This window comes from Oncorhynchus tshawytscha, linkage group LG03, assembly GCF_018296145.1.
Source record: "Oncorhynchus tshawytscha isolate Ot180627B linkage group LG03, Otsh_v2.0, whole genome shotgun sequence".
NCBI lineage: Eukaryota > Metazoa > Chordata > Actinopteri > Salmoniformes > Salmonidae > Oncorhynchus > Oncorhynchus tshawytscha.
Genome location: NC_056431.1, coordinates 1,450,343 through 1,462,637, shown reverse-complemented (window position 1 = coordinate 1,462,637; position 12,295 = coordinate 1,450,343). Strand labels below are relative to the sequence as shown.

Sequence of the window (12,295 nt, the reverse complement as noted above, 5' to 3'; positions counted from 1 at the left end):
CGCACGGGAAAAACACGCTGGTTGACTTGAAACATACAAGACGAACTGGCACAGAGAGACAGGAAACACAGGGATAAATGGGGCGGCAGGGTAGCATAGTGGTTAGAGTGTTGGACTAGTAACTGGAAGGTTGCGAGTTCAAATCCCCGAGCTGACAAGGTACAAATCTGTCGTTCTGCCCCTGAACAGGCAGTTAACCCACTGTTCCTAGGCTGTCATTGAAAATAAGAATTTGTTCTTAACTGACTTGCCTGGTTAAATAAAGGTAAAAAATAAAATAAATAAATAAATAAATACACCAGGGATACCAAGTGACACCTGGAGGGGATGGAGACAATAATAAGGACAGGTGAAACTGATTAGGGTGTGACACACAGTTTTATTTGAGACGACTATACAACCATCAAGATTAATCGTCAGATCCAACAGAAGATCTCTTTGTTTCTTGAGACCTAAAACTAGCATCTCTGTTTTGTCTGAGTTCCTTATGTCTGAAACACAGGCTTCAGGGGAGGGAAATTTTGGGGCTTCACCATGTTTCATCGAAATGTACAGCTGTGTATCGCCTGCCTAGCAGTGAAAGTTAACATTATGTTTCCAAATGACGTCACCAAGAGGTATAATATATAGTGAAAACAATAGTGGTCCAGGAGGGGACTAAGGAGGGGGCAGCCCGTCAGGAAGTCCAGGATCCAGTTGCAGAAGGAGGTGTTTAGTCCCAAGGTCCTTAGCTTAGTGATGAGCTTTGAGGGCACTATGGTGTTGAACTCTGAGCTGTGAGCACGTCCTGGTAATCCGTCTGGCCCTACGAACTTGTGAATGTGGACCTGTTAAAGGTCTTTCTCACATCGGCTAAGGAGATCGTGATCACACTGTTGTACGGAACAGCTGGTGCTCTCATGCATGCTTCAGTATTGCTTGCCTCAAAGCACACATAGAAGTCCTTTAGCTCATCTGGTAGCCACATGTGATGAAGCTTATTATTTTCAAAAAGAGATTGTTGTTTGTGGCTTTTTAAAAAGCCTACCATGTGAATGAGAGTGGTTTTGTGTGTACTCAACTTATGTGTGCATGGTGTAAATGTGAGGTGTGCCTGTACATTTGTAAGTGTGTGTTTCTCTCTCTCTTTCTGTGTGTATGTTCCTGTGTAGTGTCTAACTCTAATTGATTTACTACCCAGGTCAATGGCTCTGCGGTTAAAGAGGAGCTCAGCTCACACATCCTGTAGTTAGCTTCTCACTCTCATCACAGGGCAATCATCACCCAAGTCATATGTGTTTCTGTTCTGATCTGTGTGTGCGCGCACGTCTGTGTGCTTGTGTGTATGTGTGTGCGTGTGTACATGTGTGTGTCTGTGTATGTGTGCATGTGTGTGTGCATGTGTGTGCTTGTGTGTGTGCGCGTGTGCGCATGTGTGTGTGTGTTTGTGTCTGTGTCATAATTATTAAATTGCCTTTATCTAAAAAACAGAAGAAACTAAATGCACAGTCACTTTATTCCAGTCAACATTACAGTATTTCATGCATTGTACAACAAGTCTGGGTTATTACAGTAACATGCCTGGGTTATTACAGTAAAGATCCTGGGTTATTACAGTAACACTCCCGGGTTATTACAGTAACAAGACTGGGTTATTACATTAACAAGCCTGGGATATTACAATTACAAGCTTTGGCTCCTTGGCTATTACAGCAACAAGCCTGGGATATTACAGTAACAAGCCTGGGCTATTACAGTAGCAAGCCTTGGATATTACAGTAACAAGCCTAGGTCATTGCAGAAACCATCACATGTGCAAATACATTCACATCAAAAACAGATCATACTGCTGTCTAACAGGCACCATACTGTATGTGTCTGATGATAATACAGACAGCTATCAAATCAATGAGGCCTAATATTACCCAGAGCACACTACACATACAGGTACTTAGGCTAACTAGCTGAACATTTGGCATTTATCATGCTCCCCATTAGCCGCTGCAAAAGCATCAGCCACTCTTTCTGTGGCCCATATGAGACATGACATAAAACATAGTACAGAACATTATTCCCTCCTGAAACATTCTCTGTGCTACGCAGTGTGAGGGTTTGACCACTAGGCTGTGCATTGGAGAAACTCAAGATGATACTGTACCTCTCAGGCTGTTTGGGTGAGACCTGCTACTCCTTTGCAGTGGTGTGTGTGTGTGTTCAGTGTGTGTTCAGTGTGGCCTGGGGACAGGGTGTTGCAGGGTCATGTGTTCAGCTCCAGTGAAGGGCAGTCTGTGTGTACAGTAGTGATGCACCACCTCTGGTATACTGTTGAACACACAGCTACTCTGGTCCAGAGTATAACCCAGACCCTTACTGCCCTTAGTCTGGGCCACGATGATATGGACACAACACTGACTGGTCCTGAGAGAGAGAGAGAGAGAGAGAGAGAGAGAGACCATATTACTTCAGTAACAGGGGAAGATGTGGAGCTATAGCTACATAATTAGAGGATACAGTCTGGATGTCTGTACTGTAGCAAAGGGTTAGGGGATTAGTTATTCCAACACATGCTGCTCACCCTCCATGTCTGTGGTGTGTAAAGTGGTTAATGATGAGTGCTCACTGAAGAGTGAGAAGTGTAACACACAGAAACACACTAACTTGAGCGCGATGGAGTATTTGCTGGTCCCTGATTCACTATCTCTAACCAGGAAGCTGGCATCCCTGCAGCGCTGGAGCTGAGCCTCTGCCTGCTGGCGACTCACACTGCCATGGTACCAGCTAGAGGAGGGGGAGAGGGGAGAAGAGAGGGAGAAACAAACATACATACAATGTTTAGAGCTTCAGAGCAGTAGAATGGATGGGGATGAATGTCATATTGAAGGTTAGGGGAGGAATATAGGGAGGGTTGGGAAGTTAGAGGAGGGTAGGAGGGAGAGATAGAGAACGCTTGCTTAGCGAATATCACTTCCTTCACACCGAGGCTCGAACCCAGGACCTTTGCCTTGCTAGCACACATGACCGCTGTCCAGAAGAATCTTACCAGTCAGTGACCACCGAAAAGTAAAGTATTCGCTGGCGCAAGTATGGACACTTCAGGCTGAGGAGTAAGTACAGGCTAGAGCAATATGCTATGACGATATACAGTATGCAGGGCCTTCAGAAAGTATTCACACCCTTTGACTTTTTCCACATTTTGTTGTGTTACAGCCTGAATTTAAAATGTATTAAATTGATATGTTGTGTCACTGGCCTACACACAATACCCCATAATAAATTAATAAAAAATGAAAAGCTGAAATGTCTTGAGTCAATAAGTATTCAACTTTTTTTTTAATGGCAAGCCTAAATAAATTCAGGAGTAAAATCTGCTTAACAAGTCACATAATAAGTTGCATGGACTCACTCTGTGTGTAACAATAGTGTTTTTTAAAAGACTAACTCATATCTGTACCCCACACATACAATTATCTGTAAGGTCCCTCGATAGAGCAGTGAGTTTCAAACACAGATTCAACCACAAAGCCCAGGGAGGTTTTCCAATGCCTCACAAAGGGCACCTAGTGGTAGATGGGTAAAAATAAACAAAGCAGACATTGAATATCCCTTTGAGCAAGAAGTTATTAATTACACTTTGAATGGTGTATCAATACACCCAGTCACTACAAAGATACAGGTGTTCTTCCTGACTCAGTTGCCGGAAAGGAAGGAAAACCCTCAGGGATTTCCCCATGAGGCCAATGGTGACTTTAAAACAGTTACATTGCTTATTGGCTGTGGTAAGAGAAAACTGAGGATGCATCAACAACATTGTAGTTGTTCCACAATACTAACCTGGCAGAGTGAAAAGAAGGAGGCCTGTACAGAACAAAAATATTCCAAAACATGCATCCTGTTTGCAATAAGACATTAAAGTAAAACTGCCTGAAATTTGGCAAAGAAATTAACTTTATGTCCTGTATAGAAAGTGTTTTGTTTGGGTCAAATCCAACACAAGACATCATTGAGTACCACTTTTCATATTTCCAAGCATGGTGGTGGCAGCATCATGCTACACTACACGACCAAAAGTATGTGTACACCTGCTTGTCAAACATCTCATTCCAAAATCATGGGCATTAATATGGAGTTGATCCCCCCTTTCCTGCTATAACAGCCTCTACTCTTCTGGGAAGGCTTTCCACTAGATGTTGGGACATTGCTGCGGGGACTTGCTTCCATTCAGCCACAAGGGCATTAGTGAAGTCGGGCACTGATGTTGGGCAATTAGGCATGGCTTGCAGTTGCCGTTCTAATTCATCCCAAAGGTGTTAGATGGGGTTGAGGTCAGGGCTCTGTGCAGGCCAGTCAAGTTCTTCCACACGGATCTCGACAAACCATTTCTGTATGGACTTCGCTTTGTGCACAGGGCCATTGTCATGCTGAAACAGGGAAGGGCCTTCCCCAAACTGTTGCCACAAAGTTGGAAGCACAGAATCGTCTAGAACATCATTGTATACTGTAGTATTAAGATTTCCCTTCACTGGAACTAAGGGGCCTAGCCGGAACCATGAAAAACTGTCCCAGAACATTATTCCTCCAACACCAAACTTTATAGTTGGCACTATGCATTCGGGCAGGTAGCGTTCTACTGGCATCCGCCAAACCAAGATTTGTCCGTTGGACTGACAGATGGTGAAGCATGATTCATTACTACAGACAACACGTTTCCACTGCTCCAGAGTCCACAAACCGAGATTGCATGGCTTTGTACTCAAATGTATACAGCTGTCAGCAACAGGTGTGGCTGAAATAGCCGAATCCACTCATTTAAATGGGTGTCCACATACTGCTGTATATATAGTGTATCTCATTCCCCCCCATCCAGCCTCTCCCTTCTCTCTCTCCTCTTCCCGTACCTCTGTTTCTCCAGGGGCAGGGTGGGGTCCACTTTGGCTGTCTCTGCATTGGGTGTGGAGGTGGTGGAGGGAGGAGAAGAGGATGGGGCAAGTTTGGGAGTGAGAGAAGAGTGAGAGGTGGGAGAGGGGGGAGAGGAATGAGAGAGAGGTGAGGGAGGAGAGAGATTGAGAATGGGGGGAGTAGGGGAGGAGGGAGAGGGGACGAGGACTTTCTTGTTCCAGGTCTTCTGTCTGAGGGTCTGCTGATGACTGAGAGTCTGCTGTCTGATGGGTGGAGGAGGTTCCTCTTTAGGGGGCAAACTGCTCATTCCCTTCTTAAACTGGGCTGGAGAGAGAGAGAGAGAGAGAGACAGAGAACTGTGTATGTTTGTGTATCATTGTTGTATGCAATATGTTCCCTCTCCTTCTGTCCCTCTACCTCCGTCCTTCCCTCCTTTTACCTCCCTCCCTCTGGAAAACATATATCTACCTGTCAGTGCTCTGACGATGTCCTCCTTCCTCCACTCCCAGGGTAGTTCATACTCTCCAGGGGGGCGAGGGTCTGACTCCGGCCGTGTCACAGGGATCCACACCCCTCCTGCCTCCCCATCTGTCTCCAGCAGCCCCTCGTAGGGAGTGTCGTAGATGTGGGGGGGTACGGGCTTGCCCCCTTCTCCATCTCCCTTGGGAAGCAGCACACACACCTTCAGCAGGTCCTTGGAGCCCCGCCTACGAATACCTACAAAGTCATTAGAACAATAACATGGTCATTATTTGGTAGGCCTGTTTGACCCATGTGTATATCAAACCCTCAACTCTGCCATTCCAACATTACTGCTAATGTGACATGATTGTGATCCATTGTTCAGTTGTAGACTGTTAGAAAAAACTATGCCATCTAGAACCTAAAAGGGTTATTCAGGTGTCCCCATAGGAAAACCTTTAGAAGAACCCTTTTTGGTTCCAGGTAGAACCTTTTACACAGAGGGTTCTTTCTACATGGAACCCAAAATAGTACTGCCTGGATCAAGAAGGGTTCTACCTGGAACCAATGGGGACAGCCTATGGGGACAGCCGAAGAAACCTTTTGGAAACCCTATTTCTAAGAGTATAACACATAGCTTAGTAGCTTGTGATGTGGTCAGACATGTCTGTGGAGGCCGTCAGGTAGCCTGTGTGTCTGGGCTATTGTGTGACTAAACAATGGAGCTACGGGAAGAAAGGTCAACACAGAGCCTGAATGGATGACAGAACAGACCTCTTCCTGAATTCTGGGAAGTGATTGGGTGAGACCAGGAGGAAGGGGATGGGAGGTGGGGGTCTTTTGGTTCTTTTCACACAAAAGTAAAGTCAAATGGAAGGGGTGGGGGGAAGAAACTGGAGGTAACTTCCTTTCCAGAGAATGGGGTAAAGGAAACAGAGGCAGGAGACAGGAAATCCAAGAGGAAGCTGCACCCACTGTCGCAGCACAACACCATTCCCATAGCAACCGCCAGTAAGTCAGGAAGTCAGGGGAGAGAGAGTGGAGGGTCTCGTTCTAGTCCGATCCTTTAAAACCCTTTTAACAGCAGCAGTCTACAACCTTGATTCTGGAGAGCTGCAGAGAGTGCAGGCTTTTGTTCCAGCTCAGCACTAACTGCAGCCCTGATTCCACTAATCAAGGTCTCGGTGATTAGTTGATTATCTGAGCCAGTGTGTATCAGCGCTGTGCTGGAACAAAAGCCTGGACTCCCTGTAGCTCTCCAGGACAAGATCTGACCCCTGCCCTTACTGACCTGTGATGATAACCTGGGCGTCATAGGGCTCCATGTATCCATCGTTCTCTCCCTCCCTCTCCGCCTCCCTCTGCTCCCTCGTTTTCTCTGCATCAAACGGGTCAGCATAGTCCTCCAGAATAATCAGCTACACAGCGGGAGAGAAGTTGTTAAATGCTCTACCTAACCTTCACAGTACTATACTGTAGGCCTTCTGCCAGAGTAACTGCAATAACCTATGTAATTAACCTGTAACAGTCTAGTTGGTATGGAGACGTCCCCTTGACGAACTGGGAATGTTTCTTGGGGAATCTCCCCTGCTCTGTGCTCTGTGTGTGTCTTCCCTCTCATGGCTCTGTGTGTTGAGTGTTTACGTGTCTGTCTGACTGCCTGTATGATCTTCATCAAAGAGGCGCCACAGTGATCTGAGCTGCTTGTGGGAGAGCTACAGTCACCACAGTGTTAGGTGATGCCTCAAACATAGCCTTCACTGGGTGAAGAAATATAGGAGGAGAAAGAGGTATCGTGTGTGTGTGTGTGTGCGTGCGTGCGTGGGTGGGTGTGTATGTATGTGTGTGTGTGTGTGTGTGTGTGTGTGTGTGTGTGTGTGTGTGTGTGTGTGTGTGTGTGTGTGTGTGTGTGTGTGTGTGTGTGTGTGTGTACGTGCATGTACGTGCGTGGGTGTGTGTCTGTCTGTGTGTATGTGTGTGACAGCAGTTAGGGAACAGGAGGGGAAGGGACACAGGAAGACAGACTGGGGAAAGAGGTTAGGTCTCATTGTGTGTTTTTTGTAAGGCTGGTCCCGAGCGCTGTGGTATGAATGCAGCGGGTTATAAACACAGTGCATTGTGTGGTGAGGAAAGAGAGACAGGAGGGGGAGGGAGAAGTAGAGACAAAGGCTGAGGTGGGAGAGAGAGACTGATCACAACTCTCCGAGCTACAGTTCTTTCTTTATATCAGTGCACACATATATGTATGGAAGCTCGTTCCCGCCACCCAATTTACAAAAAATCTGACTATGAGATAGTAAGTCATTGTAATGAGATACTAAGTCATAATTATGAGATAGTAAGTCGTTATTATGAGACAGTATGTCATAATCATGAGATAGTAAGTAATAATATTGCAATACTAAGTCAGAATTCTGAGATAGTAAGTCATTATTAGGAGATACTAAGTTATAATTATGAGATAGTAAGTCATTATTATGAGATATGTTTAGGCGATCTGTATTACGTGAATCACAGATTTTGTGTGTGTGTGAGAGAGAGAGTCACGATTGTTGGAAGCATACTCGGTCGGACCAACAAGCAGCGTGATCTGGGTTCCACATCTTTATTTAGTGAAACGCACAAAACAATAAAGCAAGACTGAAACGTGACGACAATGGAGTGCTGGAGTACTACCCATAAACAATATCCCACCCAACACAGGTAGAAAAAATTCTACTTAAATATGATCCCCAATTAGAGACAATGATTACCAGCTGCCTCTAATTGGGAACAATATCACCAACATAGAAAAACAAAACTAGAACCCCACATAGAAATAATAAACTAGACTAAACCCCCAGTCACGCCCTGACCTACTCCACCATAGAAAATAAGGGCTCTCTATGGTCAGGACGTGACAGAGAGAGAGAGTTTGTGGTGATATTGTTCCAAATGAATGGACTGAAGTTTGCTGTTGTGAGTTGGTGCCTGTTTAATTCAATTAATTAATTATTAATATATAGCCATTGATTCTTGAAGAATGTAACTTAGAAATTCCTCATGAGCAATGGTCTTACCCCATCAGAACCAAAAATATAAACTTGTGCTACTCCATTGTTTGTAAACAACGTAATTGTAAACAAACAATGTACAGGTTCACAACACGGATGGTCAGTTCTTGCATCCATACAGATGTAGGATCTTAATTTGGTCAATTTTGTTGCTTTGAATTTTCCTGCACACTATTTGAGGATTAAAAAGGCTTCTAAAGTTTGTAATTTCCACTTTAAAATATCAGACTTGATTTGCCATAATGAAAAATGTATCAACCCCTACAAAAAATGGCCATGAATTATAATCCACATAATAATTCACATGTCCTGTTGCTGCAGGATTCTATTCCTGCTGTAGCATACAGGATCAAATGAAGATCCTACATCTGTGTGTGAGAGTCCTTGTGTCTATGTATTTAAGAGTGGTTACATGTCTCCTGCCCCATTCCTCAGCTGTTTACCAATTAAGTGGCGGGGAGTACACTTTGTTATTGTTTGAATCACAGATTTCCCTTTTAAAAGGGGTCGTTACCTGCAGGACTATTCAATGTCCATGATCCAGACTTATTATCTCATAATTATAACTTCCATATTTCATAATAATGAATGACTACCTCATAATTATGACGTAGTATCTCATTATTCTGATGTACTATCTCATAATTATGACGTAGTATCTCATTATTCTGATGTACTATCTCATAATTATGACGTAGTATCTCATTATTCTGATGTACTATCTCATAATTATGACGTAGTATCTCATTATTCTGATGTACTATCTCATAATTATGACGTAGTATCTCATTATTCTGATGTACTATCTCATAATTATGACGTAGTATCTCATTATTCTGATGTACTATCTCATAATTATGACGTAGTATCTCATTATTCTGATGTACTATCTCATAATTATGACGTAGTATCTCATTATTCTGATGTACTATCTCATAATTATGACGTAGTATCTCATTATTCTGATGTACTATCTCATAATTATGACGTAGTATCTCATTATTCTGATGTACTATCTCATAATTATGACGTAGTATCTCATTATTCTGATGTACTATCTCATAATTATGACTTATGTTACATATGAAAGGGATAATCAACATGGAAAGGGATAATCAACATCAACACGTTGTATGGAAAATAATGAACAATGTGGAAAGTGTGTTCCACGAGGCACTAGTGTTCCACGACGGGAAAACGTATAGAGCCCCGAGTTGATTATCCCTTTCATACCATGGCTATAATTTAACACATTTACTGCTAGAAATTAAGTAGCTAGCAAGTTTACTAAATATATACCATTCCCATCATTTAATTTAAATTTACTTCACTAGGCAAGTCAGTTAAGAACACATTCTTATTTTCAATGACGGCCTGGGAACAGTGGGTTAACTGCCTGTTCAGGGGCAGAACGACAGATTTGTACCTTGTCAGCTTGGGGGTTTGAACTCACAACCTTCCGGTTACTAGTCCAACGCTCTAACCACTAGGCTACCCTGCCGCCCCATCATAGCCATTATGAAAATGCCAATAATGTTTTGAATTCTGCTTTTGATTTGAATTCGACTTTTGCTTTCAAAAGCAGCTCAAACATAGTCAAACATGAGTTATACCATAGGGTTGTCGAATACATGTTTCTTATTGGCTTGAAGGGCATTCTGGGGTGTGCATTATTTCCTTTTCTAAACCTGTTGGTTCAAGTCCTGAATGCTGATTGGCTGAAAGCCGTAGTATATCAGACCCTACTACAGTTCACCATGGTATATTGGCCATACACCACATTCTACTACGCAATTATGACTTATAACGGTGGCGGGAACGAGCTTCCAAATGCTTCCATACACATATGACAATAAACAACAGGATCAAATGTGAATACAGTAAGCCTAATAACACTGTAGGGCTAATTATAGCATATATTGTTACTACTAAATGACTTTTTCATTTTATTCAATCTAAGACTTTGTTGACAAAGATGTCAATACCAAATCTGCGCCACTCACCATCGTTGTTTTGATGTCCACCTTCTCCCTCTCGTTTTCGGATCCCACCTGTTCACCTGTCCCGCTATGTTTGGGACCCTTGTCCTGTTTGTCCACCTTGATCATCCTGCTGATGCACGCATGCGCCAAACTGGATGTCCTGGTGGGACGATGCTCCTCTGATGGCCCCACCTCGAGCTTGGAATTCTTCCTACTCTTCCCAGGGATGAGACTGTCCCAGATCTTACCGTCCTTAAACGAGTTCCCGCCAGTACCCGAGCCGTTCCGACCCAGTTCGATGGCCGAGTTTTTCCGGTTTCTTCCGGTCAGTATAAAGCCTATCCCTCCAGCACTTTCCTTGACCCGGTTCCCCTTCAGACTGGTCCCCGGTGTTAACCCGTGTCTGGTTCGGGGTTGAGTGCCGGACTCCGAGGCAGAGCGGACCCGTTCGGTCCCGTTCTTCAGATTGATGGCGGAACTAAACCACTTTGCCATTGCTGGTTACGATCAAGTGGCAGTTTTTTGGTTTCTAGCTTTGGCTCCAAACTTATCCTAATATAACACACTCACTTAGGCCTACTTAGTCTTAATGTTTATAAATCATCCGCAATCGAGTCACAGAGAATAGTTGGTTAGCCTACATAAAACTTGCCAAGCACATTCATCCACGACCACATAGGCCTACGTTTACGCGCCTCGCGCCTGATATCTTATCCGAATTACCCCCTTTGTGATGTTAATTTATTTCAAAACATTATTAATAATGATTTCTACCCCATAAATTCAGTAGTAAATGTTCTCATATTATTTTAACTCCAAACTTCACCCCATTTGTCGCTTGACCCAATACTCTTTGTCGTTCCACAGTGCGTAAAGTTACCTCTCCTTTCATCAACTTGTAACGCCTGTAATATCTACTTCTGACAGTCGCTATCGCTTTATCTCGAAGCTATCCCCGCAGTTTGAAGAGTAGTCTTTGGAGAGCGTAGAATCGGAAGAACTGGAAGTTTTTCTTCGCACTCACTAATGATGATCCCATTCCCGGAGCTACTGGTGTATGGAGCGGGCTGTCAAAGCTGAGTGCTGGAGAGAGAAGTGCGTGTGTGAGAGAAAGAGTTTGGTGGAGTTGGGAAATGGGTGTGGTGGTGGACTAGCCTACAACATAATGGTCAAAGAACGCCTGTAGTGGGCTATTATTCACTAACAGGGAGGAGACAGGGAAGCTTAGGCAACGCAATTCTCAATTGAAGATAAAAATAAAAAAAAGTTGTCATCACAGCCGTATTACAACATAGTCAATATTTATTAATCAACATAGTCAATATTAACCTACATTGTTTGAAATTGTTGTGTGCAACACAATAGGCTACCATTAAAAATGTCATCCAAAAATATGAACACTGCTTGAATTCACAGGTTTTGGCACCACAATGAGTGAGAACAAATATTTTTTCAAAATAAGAAAATATTTAATTTGTGTTGAGAATTTTCTATAGGGAAAAGAGTCGAATGGCCATTTCAGTGTTTGATTCAAATTAGTAGAATAAACTGTCCACTAGGCCTCTGTCCTAATTGCCAATAATCGGTCATAATGTGTGCTAAAGGCGCCCTCTGCAGGGGATCTGGTAGGTCAAGTGGAACGGTTATCCTTTGGGATGGGTGGAATTTGAGGAGCGCAAACTAATTAATGCCACAAATTGTGATGCGTTTCGTTTGTTTCTGCAATAGCTTACCTCTTTCTTAGCAGTTAAAACATGTATTATGACAAACACAGCACTAGGCATTTTCATTCACAAATTTTTTATTTCTATTTATGTAGACCACTGAAAGACCTCTCCCCTGAGTCAATTTATCACAGATTGACAGACAGACTCACCAATATTCAAAGCGGGCGCTGTCTAGAGCACCGCCTACTGCTAAGTG

At 43.4% G+C, this 12,295-nt stretch overlaps 1 protein-coding gene across 1 annotated transcript; it reads right to left on the bottom strand.

The window, feature by feature from the left end:
• Positions 1–1,477: 1,477 nt before the first annotated feature.
• On the bottom strand, positions 1,478–11,543 carry LOC112239169 (SH2 domain-containing adapter protein E). Its single transcript, XM_024407663.2, has 6 exons — positions 10,394–11,543; positions 6,629–6,755; positions 5,344–5,592; positions 4,875–5,199; positions 2,638–2,757; positions 1,478–2,397 (listed from the first exon to the last, which is right to left on the bottom strand). The coding sequence occupies exons 1-6, from the start codon at positions 10,865–10,867 to the stop codon at positions 2,205–2,207; spliced, it is 1,488 nt and encodes a 495-aa protein (XP_024263431.2). The 5' UTR covers positions 10,868–11,543; the 3' UTR covers positions 1,478–2,204.
• Positions 11,544–12,295: the final 752 nt, after the last annotated feature.

Coding starts and splice junctions, on each gene's coding strand:
- LOC112239169 (XM_024407663.2), bottom strand. CDS start 10,867: ATGGCAAAGTGGTTTAGTTCCGCCATCAATCTGAAGAACGGGACCGAA. Junction 5,593..6,628: donor CGCCCAGGTTATCATCACAG/GTCAGTAAGGGC, acceptor ATGACTTTGTAG/GTATTCGTAGGCGGGGCTCC. Junction 2,398..2,637: donor AAATACTCCATCGCGCTCAA/GTTAGTGTGTTT, acceptor TCTCTCTCTCAG/GACCAGTCAGTGTTGTGTCC.